Genomic DNA, 22,690 nt, shown 5'->3' with positions numbered 1-22,690 from the left:
CGTAACATCGACTGGACACTTTTCCATAGATGCTGCCTCCAGCATTTTGTATGTGTTGCTTGGATTTCTAGCAACTGCAGATCTTCTCTTGTTTGTAATTTCTGCACTTGCCTCCCTTAGGGTCCAAGGGAACATCTTGCCAGCCCTGGGGATTTATCCAATCTGATTTGCCTCAAGATGGCAAACACCTCCTCCTTTGTAATCTGTATAGAGTCCTTGAAGTTGATGTTGCACAGCCTCACCTCCATAGACTCTGCATCTGTCTCCTGAGTAAATACAGATGCAAATAGAATTGCCCCATTTCTTTTGGCTCCACACATGGATTACCATTCCGATTTTCCAGAGGACCAACTTTGTCCCTTGCAATCCTTGTTTCATTCAATTTCACAAATCAACAAGTATCACACTTATCCATGAAAGACTGATGTTGAAAAGTAACTTTGAAAAATAACTTGAAGAGGAACTGAAACCTTTCCTTTCCTGGTGCTCTTTTAGCCCCATTGTTTTCTTGGTTTGCTCAAACCCCTGACTGACAGCAGATATGCATAGGAATAGACAGACTAGAGTGATAGACAAGGAGAGAGGAAATTCATTGAAATAAAGAAATGGCTAGAGAGTAATACAAAAATATTAGGGTATTATTTAACATTCCTTAACAAAAGCCTAAGAACTGCAGTGAAGATTCTTGCTATATTTCAGAGTTTGATCTGGTTTGGTGAATGCTGAGAAACTCATTTAGAAATAGTCCGAGTGCATTGCTCACCAGCCTGAATATTTTCAACAACTATGTCCAAGTTGAAATTCTTGCATTCCTGTCTTTCCTTAGGCAACAATGCATAATAAGCTGTCAAAACCTGCAGAAAAGAAACAGATTATCACTCAGAAGCTAAACTACTGATAAAATACAGAAATGCAGTATATTAATATTTTTAAAAGGGTATTTATTGAATTATATCAAATAACTTACTGTCTTGAGTACAACTCCTGATCTTTCTTCAATAACCATTTCTAGAAGGGCAGTGAATCTGTTCTTTAATGTTTAACTGGCATTTCTGCACCTTTTTGCTGGTTGGACGGCTTGTTAATAATGCTTGATTAGATTTTATTTTAGTTCTATTTCTGTAATAAGTGATATAGTGTGAAAATTTTGGCTTGGATATTAATAAGTGATAAATGATACTAATTAGTGATAAGTGGTGTCAGTCAGTGATATTAGTAAGTATGACATTTTTAGTGTGAAAATTTATAGAAAGATAGGGAAGTAGTGGAATATGTGTGTTGGTTGTTAATCTAAATGACACACGTCACTGTGTTTAATGTACATGTGACAAATAAACTTCAATCTTGAATGATTCAGAAAGATGACACTAGAACCAAGAGAATACATACTGGAAAATATAGTGATCTAATTACAGTGTCAATTAATTTTTGTTTTACATCAATCTAACTAATTATGTTTGTTCATTGCTCTCCCTTCCCTCTTTTCTCTCTGCCAGCTACCCAATGCCCCTTTTCTTTCCTTTCTTCTTCACTCTATAACTTCCTCTCTGTTCCTCCTGGTGTCCCTTTCGTCTCTCCTTCCTCACATCCATTGTTCACCCCCAGACCCAGTCACCCTTGCACCTTCTCTCTCCTAAGCCATATACCATTTATGTAGTTAGTCTAACTTATTGAATCAAAGAACTTGACTGTTCATGATTAAATGCAGAGGCAGGGAGAGGGAGACATGGTGGGGGAGAAGTATTCCAACACTATTAGCAGGTGTATATAGTTCAGCAAATGGGGACTGAAGTAAAAGGCTATCAGTAAAGGTACTGTGAGATGTAGGTCAACAATATGCATAATTAATACATTGCATTGTACTATTCAATTTCTACTACATTAGTCACTTGTTTTAATAGTAGCTACTTGGCAAACTTTATTGTAATAAATGCCCTAATTACAAATTTCGGAAGCATTCTACAACCTTAATTACAGATTGCCAGATATGATGTTGTGGCCATCACTGAATCATGACTAAAGGATGGTTGTAGTTGTGAGCTGAATGTCCAAAATTACATGTTATTTTGGAGGGATAGGAAGGTAGGAAGATGGGGTGGCATGGCTCCGCTGGTAAAGAATGGCATCAAATCAATAGAAAGATGTGACATAAGATCAGAAGATGTTGAACCCTTGTGGGTTGAGTTAAGAAACTGCAAGGGTAAAAGGACATTGATGGCAGTTATCTACAGGCCTCTCAACTGTGGCTTGGATGTGGAACACAGCTTTCAACAGGAAATAGAAAAGGCAAGTCAAAAGGGCAATGTAATGGTAGTCATGTGAGATTTGGTAATGGATCTCAAGAGAGTGAGTTTGTTGAATGCCTAAGAGATAGCTTTTTAGAGCCGTTTGTTGTTGAGCCTGCTAGGGAATCAGCTATACTGGATTGGGTGTTATGTAATGAATCGGAGGTGATTAGGGAGCTTAAGGTAAAAGAAATCTTAGGAACCAGTGATCACAATATGATTGTGTTTAACTTGAAATTTGATAAGGAGAAAGTAAAGTCTGATGTAGCAGTATCTCAGTGGAGTAAGGAAATTATAGTGGCATGAAAAATGAGTTGGCCAAAGTAAATTGGAAGGAGCTGCTGGCAGGGATATCAGCAGAGCAGCTGGGTGTGTTTCTGGGAAAAGTGAGGAAGGTGCAGGACATATATATTCCAAAATGAAGAAATACTCAAATGGTAAAATAGCACAACTGTGGCTGCTAAGGGAAGTCAAAGCTATTGTAAAAGCAAAAGAAAGGGCATACAACAAAGCAAAAATTAGTGGGAAGATGGAGAATTGGGAAGATTTTAAAAACCTACAGAGAGCAGCTAAAAATATTATTAGAAGAGAAAAGATGAAATGTGAAAGCAAGGTAGGAAATAATATCTAAGTCGATAGTAAAAGTTTTTTTTTAAGTATGTTAACCATATAACAATTACAGCATGGAAACAGGCCATCTCGGCCCTTCTAGTCCGTGCCGAACACTTACTCTCACCTAATTCCATTGACCCGCACTCAGCCCATAACCCTCCATTCCTTTCCTGTCCATATACCTATCCAATTTTGCTTTAAATGACAATACAGAACCTGCCTCTACCACTTCTACTGGAAGCTCATTCCACACAGCTACCACTCTCTGAGTAAAGAAATTCTCCCTCATGTTACCCTTAAACTTTTGCCCGCTAAGTCTCAACTCATGTCCTCTTGTTTGAATCTCCCCTACTCTCAATGGAAAAAGCCTATCCACGTCAACCCTATCTATCCCCCTCATAATTTTAAATACCTCTATCAGGTTGGAGGCTGATGGCATGAACATCAATTTCTCAAACTTCAGTTAATGCCCCACAATCCCCCTCCATTTCCTATCCCTTTTCCCTCTCTCACCTTACCAGATGGACCATATTATATTATTTATATTCATAGCTAGCTTTCACAATATTTACACCCTGATAAACAATATTTACACCCTGATAAACTTGACAGTAAACTTGAACTTGATGTTCTTTGAAATGTTTACCCCCTGCATTCTAATTTAGGTTTTCAGATATATATTTTTTTCACTTCCCTCACCTACTTAAAATCAGGTCTTACCCAAATTAACACTTTGCTCTTTCTCTTACATCCTTCTTATCTTGTACTTTAAGCCTTTGCAGAATGGGGAAGAATGAGTAAGAATGTTATTAAGCAACACACACAAAATGCTGGAGGAACTCAGCAGGCCAGGCAGTATCCATGGAAAAAAAATGTATAGTTGATGTTTCGGGTCAAAACCCTTCAGCAGCATTGGATTCCATAGATGCTGTCTGGCTTGCTGAATTCTCCAGCATTTTGTGTGTGTTGCTCTGATATCTGGCATCTGCAGATTTTCTTTTGTTTGTGAAGAACATTAATTGAGCATCTTTTCATCTTACTGTTGTCTGTCGAAAATAGGATAGTTCAACCAGTTCTGATTCCTAAATGTAAAGTATTGTGTTGTACTGCAATGAAAATAGTTTCAGTTTTGAGGACAATGGGCCAAAGATTTGTAAATACAGGAATATCATTGTTAAATTCAGTAGAATAAACACTTGCAAACAACACTTACTTTTAGTGTTCCTTGTCCTTGCCCACTTGCGTTTACAGCAAACCTTTCAAAAGAATTGAGCTGAAATAATAGACACTGGTTAGCCATTTGTCCCAAGCAATAAAAAATATCATGAAACAAAACCCAGATTACAGGCTTTGAAGCACCAACAGCTTTAATTTGTGACATAGAAATACATCCTGGTGACAAATTCTGACAAAGGAAAGAAAAGTATAGCGGTAAACCATTGACAATCCTTCCTTATATTCAGAACATGAATTAGAGTGTGAGAAGAAAGGACTCCTTGTGCATTGCTAATATATTTCTTATAATGTGATATGCTTTGCCTCAAGTGTCCAGCAGGGTCAAACAGTGAAGTTCTGTATTACATCCATGCATATTGCATGTTTTAATGGTTATATAAATACACGGAGGTGGCAGCATCTCCACTTTGAGGAGATCGATGTGAGCAAGGATCCCCCACTCCCACCAATTGTAACCACATTTTTCAGGAGCACCAGATATGCTGAATCACTGTTTGGTACAGATATTGCAAGGCATCTAACCCCAAGATCCCAGAAAGGATTGTGAGGACTGCTGACAGGATCATTGGTGTCTCTCTTCCACCCCTCCAAGATATTTATCAGGAATGCTGTATATACTTTATATGCTGTATATGCTTTAGGAGATCTAGGCCTCATATGGAGCCAGTGATCATTAACGGAGAATGTGTGGAGCAGGTTAAGACCTACAAGTATCTGGGAGTACAGTTAGACAAGAAGCTAGACTGGACTGCCAACACAGATGCCTTGTGCAGGAAGGCACAGAGTCGACTGTACTTCCTTAGAAGGTTGGCATCATTCAATGTCTGTAGTGAGATGCTGAAGATGTTCTATAGGTCAGTTGTGGAGAGCGCCCTCTTCTTTGTGGTGGCATGTTGGGGAGGAAGCATTAAGAAGAGGGACGCCTCACGTCTTAACAAGCTGGTAAGGAAGGCGGGCTCTGTCGTGGGCAAAGTACTGGAGAGTTTAACATCGGTAGCTGAGCGAAGGGCGCTGAGTAGGCTACGGTCAATTATGGATAACTCTGAACATCCTCTACATAGCACCATCCAGAGACAGAGAAGCAGTTTCAGCGACAGATTACTATCGATGCAATGCTCCTCAGACTGGATGAAGAGGTCAATACTCCCCAATGCCATTAGGCTTTACAATTCTACCGCCAGAATATGAAGACTTTTGACTTTTGACAGAATATGACTTAAGAACTTTTTAAAAGCTATTATTAATGCTTTTTGAGATAGTGATTTAGATGCATATCATATTTTTTACTGAGTTAAGTATTGTATGTAATTAGTTTTGCTACAACAAGTGTATGGGACATTGGAAAAAAGTTGAATTTCCCCATGGGGATGAATAAAGTATCTATCTATCTATCTATCTATACAGGGATCATAGCATTGTCAAGGATTACTCCCATCCATCCCACAGTCTTTGACCCTCTACCATCAGATAAGAGGTAGTATAGCACTCATAAAATAACTGTTGTGACAGGAATCTGATTCTTCCCCCAGGCCACACCATCATATATGACACGTCAGTACCATTATACTGACTAATTTTTAACTTGTGTCATAAGGGCATCTTATGCTAAATGTCAGTCTTCTGAAATATTACTTTAGGTTTTGCACCTTGGTCAGGATTAATGTTGATTTGTTTGGTGATATACATGCAAATAGTTGAACGATAATAACTTGAACTTGAGATACTTTGGATATTCACTACTGGATCTTTCCTTGGCAGGGAAATATTGTAAAAGGATTCAACAATTACACCTTGCCCATCAAAAATCAGAGTTGGATAATATTTGATCCCATTACTATTTGTGCACTTGTAGAGTGCACTTTTCATTCACAGCCTTGAAGTAACTAAAGAGGGAATGTAATGACTGTTGTATGGAATGTATAACTTTCAATATCTCTGAGCAATGTTGCATAAGGTTTAAGCCTGTTTCTTTCTTATAAATCTCAAAGTAATTTTGGAAAGTAATGGCCAACCAGCAGTTAGGACAAACTAACCTTTCAACAACAAGCAATGAATGTGGAAGCTTGGCAGATACTTCGGGCTGCTTTAACTGTGCCTTTTCCTACCTTAACCCATTGCAAACCCAGGGATAGTCACAAGCCTTTCATACCCTTTATAGCATTTGGTTCTCATCCATGTTGTTCTTGGTCTGCTTCCATGGAGATGCTGAGAGACTTTGTCTTAAGCATCACACAGTATGTCACACAATGCTGACAAACATTCTCATCTAACCCAATCCTGTTTTCCTGTATTTGGCCCATTTATCTCTAAACCCTTTTCTACCCAAGTAACTGTCCAATGTTGTGAATGTTCCAGCATTATATACTTCCTCTGATATCTCATGCCATATGCTGAACACTTTCAGGGTGAAAAGGTTGCCCTTCAAGTTCTTATTAAATATCTTCCTTCTCAACTTAAAGCCATGCCCTCTAGTGCTTGATTTACCAACTTTGAAAAAAGTTTATGTGCTATCACCCTATCATAACTTTATACCCCTCTATAACATCACCCTTCATTCTCCTAAGCTCCAATGAAAAAGTCACAGTCTTAGCAATCCCTCTACAACTTATTTTTCAAGTCCTAGCAGCGTCCTTGAGAATCTCCTTTGCATTCTTTCCAACTTAGTTGCATCTTTTGTAAGACAGGGTAAACAAAATTGAATGCAATATTCCAAATGTGGTCTCATTGTAGAATTACATGGTATGGTAGCCTAGCAGTCAGTGCAATGCTATTACAGTTTGGAGTATCAGAATTAATTCCTGACATCATCTGTAAGGAGTTTGTACATTCTTCCTGTGGAATGCATGGGCTTGCTCTGGATCCTCTGCTTTCCTCCCACAGTCCAAAATACATACCAGCTTAGTAGGTAACTGCAAATTGTCCCATGATTAGGCTAGGCTAGTTTGTAGCGAGGGTTGCTGGGCAGTATGGTTCTAAGGGCCAGAAAGGCCTGCTCTGCCCTGTATCTTTAAATAAAGTAAAAATAAAATGTCCTGACTTTCAAACTTACCACCCTGATTGATGAAGACCAGTATAGAAAAAGCTTTCTTCACCAACCTGTCTTCCAGTGGTACCACTTTCATGGAACCAGTATTACACTATGACGTTCTGCTGTTGTCCAACACTCCCCAGGGCCGAACCATTTTCTGTGAATGTCCTACCCTCATTTATATTTCTAAAATGCAACACCTCCCACAACCAACTTAAACTACATTTGTCATTTCTCAGTCCATTTACCCAGCTGATAAACTCTCTCTGTAAATCCTGACAACCATCCTCACTATCAATAGTAGCACTGACTTTCTCAAAGCCTGAACTAATCACATCTTACTCCACTGGAAAAATACTCATTAAGGACTTTGCTCTTCTCTTGCAGCTCTACACAATGATGTCCACTTTGGTCTTCCTATTTACTCGTTTCCCCTAATACACCTACAAAATCTCTGAATTCTGTTATGAGTATACTCCAGCAACCCCTATACTCCTCTTGGGGTTCACATGATGCCAGCTTCCTGTACCTGACCCATGCTTCCTTTTTTCCCCCTAACTAGAGCCTCAATATCCCTTATCATCCAGGGACCCTTATCCTCCAGCCCAGCCTTTCACTCTGATAGGAAATGTACATCCTGAACTCTTGATATCTCAATTTTTACAGCCTCCCACTTGAGAAATGTCCCTTTGCCTGCAAACAACCTACTCTAATTAAGTTTTGTGTTCCTAATAAATTAAAATTTGCCTTGCTCCATTCAGAACTTTAACTAGGGAACCAGATCTATCTCTTTCCATTACTAATTTAAAACTAATAGAACTAAGGTGGCAGAAAACCTCACTGTCCCCATCCCCAACCTGCACTGATTCAGTTATTCTTACCCTTGTCAGGGAATGCCAAGGAGGTGTGACCCAAAAGCAGAGCAGCAGTGATGATTTAGCAGTTAACAATATTATTTCAATTAACTGCAATGCAACAAGCCACCAGGGGCCACAAAACAATACAGAACAGATATTTAATATGACAAAGCAACAAGGTAACTGAAAGCTAAGAGCAAATGAATGAGTCTGGCTGGTTTGTATGAGTGAACAAAGATGAGAACAGGGGTTAAATAGGCAGCAGGTGATGATTTTGGAAATGAGTGGCAGATGAATTCCTGTTAGCTGGGTGAACAATGGGAGGTACCTGCTTTTGCAGGCCTGAAAGGAACCCCTTTCCTATGGCTGGCATCCAACAGTCCAGGACAATCTGGATGGGCCCGGTGGAACTCTTTAATGAGTAATGGACCCAAGATGAAACTTGGTCGGCACCCAAAACCTCTCCTCAGGGCCTTACCCTTTCCAGTCAATCATATACTGCACACTCCATTCACAATGACATCAGTTGGTGAACCGGGTACACTGAACAAGGTAGTTCAACAAACTCAGGAAGGTTGAGATTGTCAGGTGTGTCAGCTGAAGCAGGCTTGTGCTGTAGGGACTGATAGATTTGGTTCTAAAGATTCCAGACATTTGGGGAGAGGATCTGCAAGAATGGAATAATGGGCTATGGGTCAATTACCATTTCAGCTAGGTTGAACTCTCATGACAGGGTATCCACCTTAGTATTCTTGGAGCTGGGTCAGGAGGAGTTGGTGATGTTGAATACCTCTAAGAAGAGTGCCCAGTGAGCCTTACGTGAGTTGAGTTGGTGGGTCTTTTGTATGGCTATGACCTACTGATGGTTAGTTCAATTCAGGAAGGGCTTGGTTTCCCATCAGCCAATGTATCCATTCCTCCAAGGCCCACTTGTTGGCACATAGCTCCCTGTCTCCTACTCCATAATGGTGCTGGGTAAAGATGAACTTGTACAAGATGACAGCACAATGGTGTGTCTTCCTGTCCAGCCCTTGCTGGAAGAGGATGGCCCTGGTGCCCACGTCAGATGCATCTACCACACCAGGTCTGGAGGAGTACGGATGACAGAGAACAGGAGTGATGGTGAAGCGTCTCGAGCTCCTTGGGTCACACTTCATCTTCAGACCCAATCACAGGGTCACACAGAAACCCAGAAGGGATAAAGGAAACTAGGAATTTTAATAACAAATGAGACAAAACAAAGCAGTAAAACTTACAAGGTCTTGGATAATCTGGAATAATATAGCATAACACTGCTGGAACTTCATTAGATAAAGATCAGGATTACTGAGCTTCAGGGGTTAGCACTGCCCCTTTAAGTACATTCCAGGGCACAAGGAATTGTGCCCAGCTAATTAAAACCCCAGACTCCTGACAAGCTTACCATTCTGATAAGAGTCAAAAGTCCAAAGATGCTTAATTGGACACCTGCAAAGTCTCGAGGAGAATTAATTGGAGGTATCGAAGGACAATTGCAACTAAAATGTAAACTAAAGACCCAACTATAAAACATAAAAAACCCAAAGCTCAACAATACATTATAATTATAATTGATAAAATACAGAGAATACAAAAAAAAAGAATACCCTACTGATGACCCAAGGTTGTGACACCTTGAAAGTGTGGTCCGTAGTAGCAGACCAGGTTATTCATGAGGTAGGTGATTTGGTGAGGGAGGTGAGATGAGCGGCAATTTGACTGCAGTTCCTGATAAACTGGTGGTAGAAGTTAGCGAGGCCTAGGAAGTCCTGGAACTGTTTGAGGGAGTGCGGTCAGGACCATTCAACAATGCACACTTTTTCTGGGTCTGTGGTTATGCCTTTGGGTGAAAGGATGTGACCTAGAAAGGAAATGACAGGGGACTGGAACTGGCATTTTTCTAATTTGCAGTACACCTGTAGGACTGAATGGAAATGACAGACATGATCTTGTGTAGCATGTCTCAGAGGATCTCTTTGATGAAGGTTTGGAAAATGGCTGAACTGTTAGAAAGTCTGAAAGGCACAACAAAGTATTTGTAGTGGTCAATGGGTGTTGTGAATGCCATCTTCCACTAATTTCTGTGGCTAATGCAAATCAGGTTGTATGCGATCTGTGGATCATGTTTGGTGAAGATCTGGGCCCCGCAATGTGTTTTGAATTTGCTATCCATCAAGTGGAGAGGGTAGTGGTTCTTCAAGGTGATTTTGCCAAGTCCACAGTAGTTAATACAGGAAGAAGATCCTCATCTTCCTTTTTGACAAAGAAGAATCCTAATGGCTGGATGCTCGGACGGTCAAATGAAGTAGTGCCTTGGCCATGTAGTCATTCATGGCTTGGGTATCAGGAGGAGAGAGGGAGAAATGATGACCTCAGGGAGCAGTAGTGCCCAGGCAGAGGTTGATCTCAGAGTAGTGTGGTCTGTGAGGTGGCAGGGTGCTGGGTTCCTTTTTATTGAAGATAATGAAGGGGTGGTGGGGTGGAGATACATCTCTACCAATGGATGTGTAAGGTGCTCCTTCCTTCTACTAGCCTGCAGGTCACCCTTGGGGCAGGGGGTCTAAGCACCTGCGTAGACTCCTCCTTCTCTCCACTGATCAGGGTCACTTGAAGCCATTGGAGCAGGTGGTGGATGGTCATATGGGCACCTGGTGCATATCACAAGTTCTGGTTATGTGCGACCACTGATGCCAGGGAATTTTTGAAGAGTATTGATAATATCTGGGTTCATCGTCTTGTAAAGAAAGCAGCAATGGAAAAACCACTTCTGTAGAAAATTTTTCCAAGAACATCATGGTCATGGAAAGATCATGATTACCCACATCATACAACACAGCACATAATGAACAAAGGCTAGGTCACTTTGTTCCTGCGGGAGTTTAGTGAGTCTGAGTGTATCCTCCATCTCTATGAATTTACGTGAAGTCAGCTGAGATTGCAGGTAGAAGGGCCAGAAGGAGGGTCCCCAACTCAGCAGTGAACCGGGTGATCATCCAAAGTCAGGGTCATGAGCAGAGATCCAAGGGCAACTCAGGATTAGAGGAGTGTTGGGTGATTCAATAAGGAAGAATTGGATGGACTCACTCATGTGTGCTTGCTCTAACCATCCTAGACCCCAAGGCTCTTCTATCAATGACCGTGATGCAGAAGGGATGAGAGATAGGATTGGTAGAGTGTCCAAGCTGCACACATAGAGTCCAGTCCAGAAAGTTGCCTGTTGCGCTGGATCCCACCAGAGCCTCCTGTGTGTGTAGAGCCATTGGGGTGTGGAGGAGGACAGAGAGAGAGTCAGGCTATGGCACTGGAATGAGAAGCCAGACAGAAGCCACCTTGTCTCTACATGATGGTGCTGTTTTCCTGGATGCAGTGGTTATTTGATGCATGGGTGATCAGAATCAGAATCAGATTTAGTATCACCAGTATATGTCATGAAATTTATTAATTTTAATGTAGCAGCACAATGAAATACATGATAAATATAGAGAAAAAATGTGTTATATTAAGAATGCCTGTCTATAAATAGTTCAGTTAAAATAAGTAGTGCAACTTAACAGAAATAAAGAAGTAGTGAGGTAGTGTTCATGGGTTCAATGTCCATTCAGAAAACGGATGGCAGAGGGGAAGCAGCTGTCCCTGATCAGAGACTCTACAATATAGGCACAAGTTGGTTCTCTACTGATGCTCATGCTCTTGGGGTTTAAGTGAGCTCTCCCACCTGCATGGGTTCTGGAGGCATTGATCATGAGGGTCCTGTGGCCCAAAATGGTTCTGGGAACAGAACTGGAATTCTAGCTGATGACCTACAGGGTCATTCCATAAGATCGGTATTGGGACCACAGCTGTTTACTATTTATGTTAACGATTTGGATGAAGGCATAGAAAATAACATCAGCAAATTTGCTGATGATACTAAGCTGGGTGGCAGTGTGACATGTGATGAGGATGTTAGGAGAATTCAGGGTGACTTGGATAGGCTGGGTGAGTGGGCAGATACTTGGCAGATGGCATTTAATGTGAATAAGTGTGAGGTTATCCACTTTGGGAGTAAGAACAGGAAGGCAGATTATTATCTGAACAGTGTAGAGTTGGGTAAGGGAGAAATACAAAGAGATCTCGGAGTCCTTGGTCATCAGTCACTGAAGGTGAATGAGCAAGTGCAGCAGGCAGTGAAGAAGGCTAATGGAATGTTGGCCTTTATTACAAAGGGAATTGAGTATAAGAGCAAGGAAATCCTCTTGCATTTGTACAGAGCCCTGGTGAGACCACACCTGAAGTATTGTGTACAGTTTTGGTCTCCAGGGTTAAGGAAGGACATCCTGGCTGTAGAGGAAGTGCAGCGTAGATTCACGAGGTTAATTCCTGGGATGTCTGGACTGTCTTACGCAGAGGGGTTGGAGAGACTGGGCTTGTACACGCTGGAATTAAGGAGATTGAGAGGGGATCTGATTGAAACATATAAGATTATTAAGGGATTGGACAAGATAGAGGCAGGAAATATGTTCCAGATGCTGAGAGAGTCCAGTACCAGAGGGCATGGTTTGAGAATAAGGGGTAGGTCATTTAGGACAGAGTTAAGGAAAAACTTCTTCTCCCAGAGAGTTGTGGGGGTCTGGAATGCACTGCCTCGGAAGGTAGTGGAGGCCAATTCTCTGGATGCTTTCAAGAAGGAGCTAAATAGGTATCTTATGGATAGGGGAATCAAGGGATATGGGGACAAGGCAGGAACTGGGTATTGATAGTAATTGGTCAGCCATGATCTCAAAATGGCGGTGCAGGCTCAAAGGGCCGAATGGTCTACTTCTGCACCTATTGTCTATTGTCTATTGTCTATAATCTGGATGGCCAGAGTGATTAGGCTTTTGAAATCTGTGGGCATCTCCCAGGCAGACAGCTGGTCTTTCAAGCACTCAGAGGCCATGAAGGTAATGGGCCAGCAGTGATTCTGCAGTCCAGGTGCACTCCGCCACGAGGGCCCTAAATTCCATGGTGTAACCAGCACCGAGTGTGATCCTTGATACAGGTGAAGTATCCAAACTGCTGCGCTCCTTCCACTTCCCAGATAGTCAAAAACCTGGTGCATTTCAGCATTGTATTTCTCATATTTATTGCAAATGGTGGTTTTCCTAAATAAAGCAGCTGCCCAGGTCAGAGCTTGCCCAGTCTTGAGAGTGATGACACAGGTAATCCAGGCTTGGTCTGCAGAATACAGAGATGGCTAGAGCTCAAATTGTAAAGTGCATTGGGACCGGAAGTTGCAGCATTGGGTTGGTGATCCATGGAAACACTTGGGCACAGGAATACGGGGATCTAAGGAATAAGTTGACTTGTGAGGGGGTCGCTATATTGAGATAGAGAGTTGGTTGAGAGTGGCAAGCAGATGGTCAATGGTTTCCTGCTGCTTCAGGATTGTGGATTCTTGTCAATGAATGACTTCTTTTAGGCTAATATACTCTGCTGGGTTAATAGTTGGTTCACTCATCTTATCAGGAAATGTAGAGGAGGCTTGACTAAAAAGCAGAGCAACAGAAACAGTTTAGGAGTAAGCAATATTTTACTAATAAATTGTAAAATAACAAGCCATGGGAGGGCCACAAAGCAAGACAGATTATGACAAGGTGACAAAGTAACTGGTTGAGGCTGGCTTGTTTGCAGGAACGAGTGAATGAAGGACTGTGGAAGAGACCTTGGTTTAAATAAACTGCAGGTGATGAATTGGAAGTGGAAAAGTGACTCCTGTTAGCTGGGTGGAGACTGGGAGGTGCCTGCCTGTGCAAGCCTGACAGTCCTGCCCCATTTCCCATGGACAGATTGAGCTTTGCTCTTTTGCTAGTTGGGCCTTCAATATATTATATAAGGAAACTTTCTTGAACTCACATCAGATTCCACCTCATCTAATCCCTTAGCATAATGGCAGTCCCAATCTAAAAGAAAACTAAAATCCCTCACTATGATAACCCAATTAATCTCGCAAATTTCTGCAAATATCCTTTTATTTTCTGCAAACATTCTTTCAAGTTTCTGCAAGTTAGTTTTCTGTCCCTCTACACTAATCTGCTTGGCAGAATTATCTGAACCTCAACAGCAACACTTAAACGTTACAGCATAAAACTTTACTTGAACAAAGTAAAGATGGGATTCAAGGACTAGAACCACAGAAGACTCTTTGTAACTGGAGGAGGGAGACTCCTGCACAGAAGAAATGTGGAATGGACTCAATTAACCAAATGGTTTGCTTCAGTATCAGGGATTAACTTAATATATGGTAAATTCAATTCACTTCTAGGGCTAGTGAGTGAAGAAAAATTCTGAAATTAGAAAATGGAAAATTATTAGTATTTCCTTGTAGAACTTACATATGACTTAGAATATTAGCAAATGGGAATAAACACATCAGCATTCTGAACAAGAACATAAGCAAACCTTTAATGATCTTGCTACATATGCATTTCCAGTATCAAACCTCCAAGAAACAAATCTGCTCCTGCTCGGAATGAAAAGCCGTACATCCAAGTCAACCGCTTTGTACTGAGGGACATCAGTCATGTACTTGGCCAGTGCTTGCAGCGCAACTATTGTCGCCTAGGAAGTAAAAAAAGTACATGTTGAATATATTTGATGACATTTCAGATGGAGGTCCAAGGATTCACCACCTTTGCACACAGTAGCAATGAATATGCGATCTTTTTTTAAAATTTCATTTGAAACACTCAAACTACTGAAGATTTTTCTTCCAGAAATGACAATGTTTTTACAAAAATTGGGAAAGGGAGACAGAATTTTGAAGGTTAAATCATATCAAATAAATGCTTGGACAGGTCTGGAAATTTATATATGGAATATATAGCTGGAGGCCTGTAGACAGTATGAACTGGGGTTAGATGACTGTTCATGTGTGCTTGGATGGATGGAAGGGAGGCAAGAAGCTTGCTTTGCTGTTTTGTTGCTGTTTTTCTGTTGTTGTTTTGTTTGCGTGTTCTGCAAACATAGTGGGCATGTTATGTTGGCATCAGAATGTCTGGTAACACTTGTGTTGGTGATTAACGAAAATGATGCATTTCACTGTGTATTTCCACGTATGAGATAAGTGAATCTGAATCTGAAATTAACTTGAGCTATGTGGCATTTATTTTGAAAATTAAAACACATATCGACTATCCAGGATTTACTTTTATGTACTGCCATGTACAGTAAAAATAAACTTTTTTTATCTGTATCACCAGGTAATGTTTCTGTGTTTCCTATTCACTCTGCTGAATTGGGTTCCTGTCCATTTTCCAGATGTGGATTCCTGCTCTTCCTTGATACTTTCTAGGTTCTATTTTACACATGACTTTTAAATGTATTGTACACATGAGAAAAAAGTATTATTCTACTGCTATTTAACATGTAATGAAGTGAACTAAAGTGACAATCCAGAAAACCTGTTAGGCTGGACAGTAAAGTCCCAAGTCTGATATGTGAATGGAGTTTGACTTTATATCATTATAAAGTGTAAAGGCCATGACAGAATGCTTTTAACATAGATATTCTTCAAGCATTTGATAATTTTCTTGATCTGCCTCCTACAAAGGTGAGATTTCGGACAAAGTTTACCTGAGTAGAATGGTAGCCTCCTCCATATTCGCTCTTACTTGATAGCCATCTCACTAATTTACCAGCACGGTCATACTGCTTCTGTTGCAAAAAGAACAGAAGAGCATATCCTGTGGCTTCAATGGTGTACAAAGAATCTGCATTTCCTGACACTGGCCAGTATGATTCATCTAAAAAAGGTGTAAGAGAAAATTTACCGAAGTGTTAGATGTTCAAGTTAATGCACATCTATTTCAAAACAGATCTCACAATTGCTTTCTCTCACTCTCTCTTTAAGCTCAATTGTCATTCAACCATACTGTATATATGAATGTAATATAATTACAATAGCAGTAAAACAAAGTCAAACAAAAAATGTAGCCCAAGTCCCTGAATGTCATGGCCTGTAGATTGATGAGATGTAGTCCTAGAGTCACGTTTCTGCAAGAACAAGCACACAGCAGTCTTCGTCACACACTCATGCAGCTGCAGCCAAACACAATCCACCTCGTCTACCACTGAGCGAACACAGGAGAGCAGCACCAATGGGAGGAGCCATGCAGCAAATCAGCTCAGACACCCACTGCACCACATCACCCGTAGTGTCTCCTTCTCTGGGAGGTTGCAACAGGTGATTTCCTGCCATCAGTCTTGCTATTGAAGCAGTGAACTGGACTTGCAGTATTCTACTGTACCAACATCCAACAAGGTTTTGCGATGACAGGAAAAAGAATCCAAGACATTCATTTGAACTGTTCGTTAGACTGCTCACTGCTTTGCACACCATTTCTGATGCCTTCCTTCTTTGGTGGCTGTAGCAGCTACAAGAAGTCCAGCTCCATCACTGTCAAGTAACTCATTAATGGGGTAGTTTGATGTTTTTCATATCCAACAGTGTCTTATGATCATAAAGAAGATGCAATGGGTGAACAATTGTTTGTTTGGGCACAAAGAGGCTGCTGTGACCGAGATGACCACCATATTACTGGAATATTTCTCTCTCTAAACCTTAGAGAATCTTAGCATAATTACTTGAGATGGATTAAAATTCAGCTCCTTAATCTCAAACCATTATCACAAGGGGAAGATCTAGTATTTGAACACAAAACACTCCAAGTCAAGAAATCCAAAATAAAAAATAGATAAATGATAGAAATGCCCATGTCTGTTCGGTTCACAAGTATGACCCACAACTTCTGAATGTCTACCACTTTCATTGTCAGTCTTATTCTATGACATTCATACTGTTGTGCCCTGGACTCTATGACTACGTATAACATTTGCAAACTGATCTCTAACTCAGGCTTCCTATTCTATATCCATCTCCTAAATTTCTCATGAGGAATATTGTAGCCTTCCACACTGCATTAACAATCTCAGATGATATTTCTGCTCTTCTTTTTATATCTGTACTGAAATTATTTTATTTCTTTGCTTGTCCTATGACCACCCCATCATGCTTGCAACATTAGCTCTTTAGTCACTCTCTCCTGACTCTTATCCTATCACAGAGCTTCGCTTTCCTCTTTTCCAAAATCCTGAACCACAACCATTTACATTTCTAATATTCCCCATGAAAAAATTATTAACCACAAACATCAACTCTGTTTCTCTCTCTGCAGGTGCTCTGTGAGCAGATGAAAGTTTTCAGCATTTTCTGTTTTCATTTCAGATTTCAAACATTTGTTGCACTTCATTTCTGTGTGTGCATCACTCAGTTTTCATCAGCTACAATATTTCACTCACTCCTGTTATGAGTTTCACTAAATGTGCTGAAAAGTTATGGAGTTGCGCAAAAAGATATGGGCACCACAATGGCACAACACTATTACTACTTGGGGTGTCAGAGTTCAGAGCTCAATCCCGGTATTCTCTGTAAGGAATCTGTATATCCTCCTAAAGAAGTACAGGTACTGGTCAGTAGGTTAATCGGTCATTGTAAATTGTCCCATGATTAGGTTAGAGTTAAATCAGTGGTTGTCAGGGGATTGCTGGGGGGTGCAGCTCGAGAGGCCAGAAAGGCCTATCCTGTATTTCTAAATAAATTCTTACCTGGTGAAGCAAATTTCATTACAATGTCTTCCTCGTTTACACCCAACAGTGAAAGGGCATAGGCTGAAAGTACTGCACCATATGCTCCATCAAGAGCTTCTATGTGCTGCTTCAGGTAATTAACTGCTTTCTTCATGCTGTTCTCATAACTCTAATTAAGAAATGATACTTACGTTAAACAACTCTAGACAGGCATTATGTGTAAGTGAACATTATTGTTAAATATGAATTCACAACATCAATGCATATTGTATGGATAAATACGTCCTTTAATTCTTTGAGGAGATTACAAGAAGGATAGATAAAGGGCTGCAGTGGATGTTGTACATTTGGACTTTCAGAAGGCCTTTGACAAGGTGCCACACATGAGGCTGCTTACCAAGTTAAGAGCCTATCATATTACAGGAAAGTTACTAACATGATTACAGCATTGACTGATTGGAAGAAGGAAGCGAGTGGGAATAAAAGGATTGTTATCTGGTTGGCTGCCATTTGACTAGTGGTGTTCTATAGGGGTCAGTTCTGGGGCCATTTCTTTTTACGTTGTATATAAATGATTTAGATGATGTAATCGATGGCTTTGTTGGAGATTGGTGGAGGAGCAGGTAGTGTAGAGGAAACAGGTAGGATGCAGAATGACTTAGACAGATTAGAAGAATGGGCAAGAAAGTGGCAAATGAAACATATAATGTTGGAAAATGCATGGTCATGCATTTTGGTAGTAGAAATAAACGTGCGGACTATTTTCTAAATGGGGAGAAAATCCAAAAATCTAAATGCAAAGGGACCTGGGAATCCTTGCGCAGAACACCCTGAAGGTTAACTTGCAGGTGAGGATGGCAACTGCAATGTTAGCATTCCTTTCAAAAGGTCTAGAATACAAGAGCAGAGATGTGACGCTGAGGATTTATAAGGCACTAATGAGGTCTCACCTTGAGTATTGTGTACAGTTTCGGGATCCTCATCTTAGAAGAGATGTGCTGGCATTGGAGAGGGTCCAGAGGAGGTTTACAAGGATGATTCCAGGAATGAAAGGGTTATCATACAAGGAACATTTGATGGCTCTGGGTCTGTACTCGCTGAAATTCAGAAGAATGAGGGGGGAATCTCACTGAAACATTTCAAATGTTGAAAGGTCTAGACAGTAGATGTGGAAAGGATGCTTCCCATGGTGGGAGAGTCTAGGACAAGAGGGCACAGCCTCAGGATAGAAGGGTGTCAATTCAAAACAGAGATGCGGAGAAATTTCTTCAGCCAGAGGGTGGTGAATTTGTGAAATTTGTTGCCACATGCTTGTGTGGAGGCCAGGTTGTTGGGTGTATTTAAGGCAGAGATTGATAGGTTCTTGATTGGATATGGCATCAAAGGTTATAGGGAGATGCCGGGAACTGGGGTTGAGGAGGAGAAAAAATAAAGATCAGTCATGATTGAATGGCGGAGTAGACTTGTTGGGCCAGATGGCCTAATTCTGCTCCTATGTCTTATAGTCTTAATTTTGGGTTGGTCTATGTACAATAATTAAGGCTGAGGAGCAGAAAGGGAACACTTTGGATCATGCAATATTAAAAGAATTCTATCGCTTGAAAGAAAAATTCTAAAAAGTTCCCACATCAGTGGTGGCCAAATTATCCCAACCCCAGACTTAACCAAACCAAACTTCAAAATCCAAAGTAAATTCATTATCAAAGTATATAAATGTCACCATATGCAACTCAGAGTTTCATTTTTTGTGGGCATACTCAATAAATCTAATAACCGTAATAGAATTAATGAAAGACCACACCAACAGGGTAGACTACCATTGCACAAAAAAAATCAAACTGTGTAAACACAAATAATAATAATAATAAATATAATAATAGCAATTATTATAATAAATTATATTATGACCAATCCATTATTACAGATAGGATGAGCCATCATAACTGCCAGGCTATAATATTAGAGGATAAACAAGCAAGGACAACTTACTTAATAGATTTAGCCATTCCAAACACATATAACATACACTAAGTGAAAAACGTCAGAAATATGCTGAGCTAAAAGAACATTTTAAGACTATGGAACATGAACAGGGTATATATTGTCCCAGAAGTAATATCTACAACTAGTATTATCCCAAAGGCACTGCACAATAGCATTAAACAATTAGGCCTACACAGCATTATTTATGTAAATCTTGAGAAAACCCACAATACTAAACACCACTAGAATGGTCCGAAAGTTCCTAGCATGTGCTTGGCTCTGCCAGTACCTCAGGTTTTATCAACTTGAGCTGAGAAATAACAAACAAATAAATAATAAATATTGAGAACATGAGATGAAGAGTCCTTGAATATGAATCCATGGGGTGTGTGAACAGTTCAGTGATGGGGCGAGTGAAGTTAACCCCTCTGGCCCAAGAGCCTGATGGTTGAGGGATAATAACTGTTCCTGAACTTAGTGGTGTGGGTCCTGAAGCTCCAGTACCTCCTTCCTGACGGCAGCAGTGAGAAGAGAGCATGTCCTGGGTGGTAGGTGCTACATGTCTTAACTCTCTGCTTCAGACCTCACACCTTGATGCACCTTTTAATTGCTCCCATATGTGTTCAAACCTTTTACTTTAGTGGAGGATGGGTTAATGGTTGTATAACTGACCATTTAGTGAACTCACACTTTGCCTTTTGACATTTCAGTCTGTTTATTATGGGTGTTTGATGTTAGAATGAAAGTTTAGTTGTACTTTTGCCACAGAACAAATAAAAATCCAAATAAAATCTGAGGAAGCCTTGCACAGCCAACTCTCTCAAAGGAGTTTACTCTTCCTTTAAAAGATTCAACATTTCACAGCTTTGAAGTACTTTCATGAAATGCAGCAAAACAACTTCATGCAGTCTTTGATGATCTTGATTGAGTGTAAATAATTGCCAGCACTCTCCTGCTCTTCCTTGAAATAATACATGAACCAGATATCTTATACTGTATTATGAAATAAAAATAATTTACCGCAACATAGTGGAAGCAAACAGTCTTAGCTTCAACAATTGCGATCAGCACAAATGCAGTCAATGGTGAAAAGTCCTCTGATCCATGGATTCCTCCCTAAAGGGAAATACCACACATGAAAATACACCCCAAACATGTAAGATTTAAGCAATACTTGAATTAAGACAAAAAAAGACATTTAATTAAACCAATTTTAATTGTTATAATGCCAATAGCCTCAAATAATCTAGCAAAAAGGGTATGTTGCCCCATCAAGATCCTCAAATAATCTAGCAAAAAAGGTATGTTGCCTCATCAAGATCAGCTGATGAAGATATGCTTAAACAATGAAATGATAAATTGTGTAAAATGACAAACAGTATTCAAGTTATGTGCAATTTAGATGGACATGAAATGTTCTCATCCTGTGAATGAAGAAAAGAATAAATCTCCTTTATTGTTGAAGACATTTCCTTTGCATTTCAAAGTTAATTTTGAACTTGTTTTGAATGTTCAGTCTATTTTCTACATTGTTTTGAAGTCTTCATCACTTTGACCTACCCTGTGTCCACAACCCCATTTTCCCTCACCTTTTCTCATCCTTGATCTCTATAAATGGTAGATTTCTGCATTTATATCCCTGTCTTCAGCCTGTTCCCCAAGACCAAACTCTTCTAAAATCCTTTCACTTAGTATTTCTCTCCCCACTTCCAAACATTATCACAAAATATACTTCAGATCAATGTACATACACTCAGTGGCCACTTTATTAGGTATGGCTGTACATCTGCTCGTTAATGCCATTATCTAATCAGCTAATCATGTGGCAGCTACACAATGCATAAAACATGCAGACATGGTCAAGAGGTTCAAACAACATCAGAACTGGGAAGAAATGTGACCTATGTGACTTTGACTATGGAATGATTATTGGTGCCAGATGGAGTAGATTAAGTATCTCAGGAACTACTGATCTTCTTGGATTTTCACACAAGGCTGTCTTGAAAGCTTACAGAGAATGGTGCAAAACACAAAAGATATCCAGTGAGCCATAAATCTGTGGGTGAAAATGCCTTGCTAATGAGAGAACTCAGGGAAGAATGGCCAGACTGGTTCAAGCTGACAGAAAGGTGACAGTAACTCAAATAATCACGCATTACTACAGTGCAGAAGAGCATCTCTGAATGCACAACACCAGAAACGTTGAAGTGGATGGGCTATAACAGCAGGGGACCACAAACGTATACTCAGTGGCCACTTAATTAGGTAGAGTAGCTCAGCAGTTTAGGAAGTATCGATGAAAGGAAACAAACACTTGATGATATGGAACACACAAAATGTGGAGGAACTCAGCAGGCCAGGCAGCATCTACAGAAAAGAGTGCAGAGTGACCGAGCCCCTTTGGCAAGACTGGATAAAGAAAAAGATGAGGAGTCAGAATTAGAAGGTGGGGAGAGGGGAGGAAGCACAAGGTGATAGGTGAAACCGGGAGGGGGAGAGGTGAAGTAAAGAACTGGGAAGTTGATTGCTGAAAGAGATATAGGGCTGGAGAAGGGGGAATCTAATAGAAGAGGACAGAAGGCTGTGGAAAAAAGAAGGGGGAGAAGCACCAAAGGGAAGTTTCAGTGTTTTAAAAGGGATAGAGAGGGGGGGAAAGGGGAGGAGGGGTGGCATTACTGGTCAGGGATACTACTACAGCTGCAGAAAGGGTGGGTAATGTAGCAGGATCCTCTTTTGAGTCAGTATGGGTGGAAGTCAGGAACAGGAAGGGAGCAGTTACTCTACTGGGGGTATTGTATAGGCCCCCGGTAGCAGCAGAGATACCGAGGAGCAGATTGGAAGGCAGATTTTGGAAAGGTGCAAAAATAACAGGGTTGTTATCATGGGTGACTTTAACTTCCCTAATATTGATTGGCACTGGATTAGTTCCAAAGGTTTAGATGGGGCAGAGTTTGTTAAGTGTGTCCAGGATGGATTCCTGTCACAGTATGTTGACAGGCCGACTAGGGGGAATGCCATACTAGATCTAGTATTAGGTAACAAACCGGGTCAGGTCACAGATCTGT

The 22,690-nt window shown here is 40.5% G+C and overlaps 1 protein-coding gene across 1 annotated transcript in view; it reads right to left on the bottom strand.

The window, feature by feature from the left end:
• LOC140740300 (complement C3-like) overlaps positions 1-22,690 on the bottom strand; it is a 250,059-nt gene that overhangs the window by 23,893 nt on the left and 203,476 nt on the right. Inside the window, exons 27-32 of the mRNA XM_073069454.1 lie at positions 20,646-20,741; positions 17,661-17,811; positions 15,630-15,799; positions 14,457-14,615; positions 4,111-4,170; positions 764-854 (exon numbers count right to left, since the gene is read on the bottom strand). Coding sequence (XP_072925555.1) covers positions 764-854; positions 4,111-4,170; positions 14,457-14,615; positions 15,630-15,799; positions 17,661-17,811; positions 20,646-20,741 — 727 coding nt within the window. The remainder of the gene's footprint in view (positions 1-763; positions 855-4,110; positions 4,171-14,456; positions 14,616-15,629; positions 15,800-17,660; positions 17,812-20,645; positions 20,742-22,690) is intronic.

Source organism: Hemitrygon akajei, chromosome 16 (genome assembly GCF_048418815.1).
Source record: "Hemitrygon akajei chromosome 16, sHemAka1.3, whole genome shotgun sequence".
NCBI lineage: Eukaryota > Metazoa > Chordata > Chondrichthyes > Myliobatiformes > Dasyatidae > Hemitrygon > Hemitrygon akajei.
The sequence above is the reverse complement of the archived record's forward strand: the minus strand, read 5'-3'. Positions and strand labels throughout refer to the sequence as shown.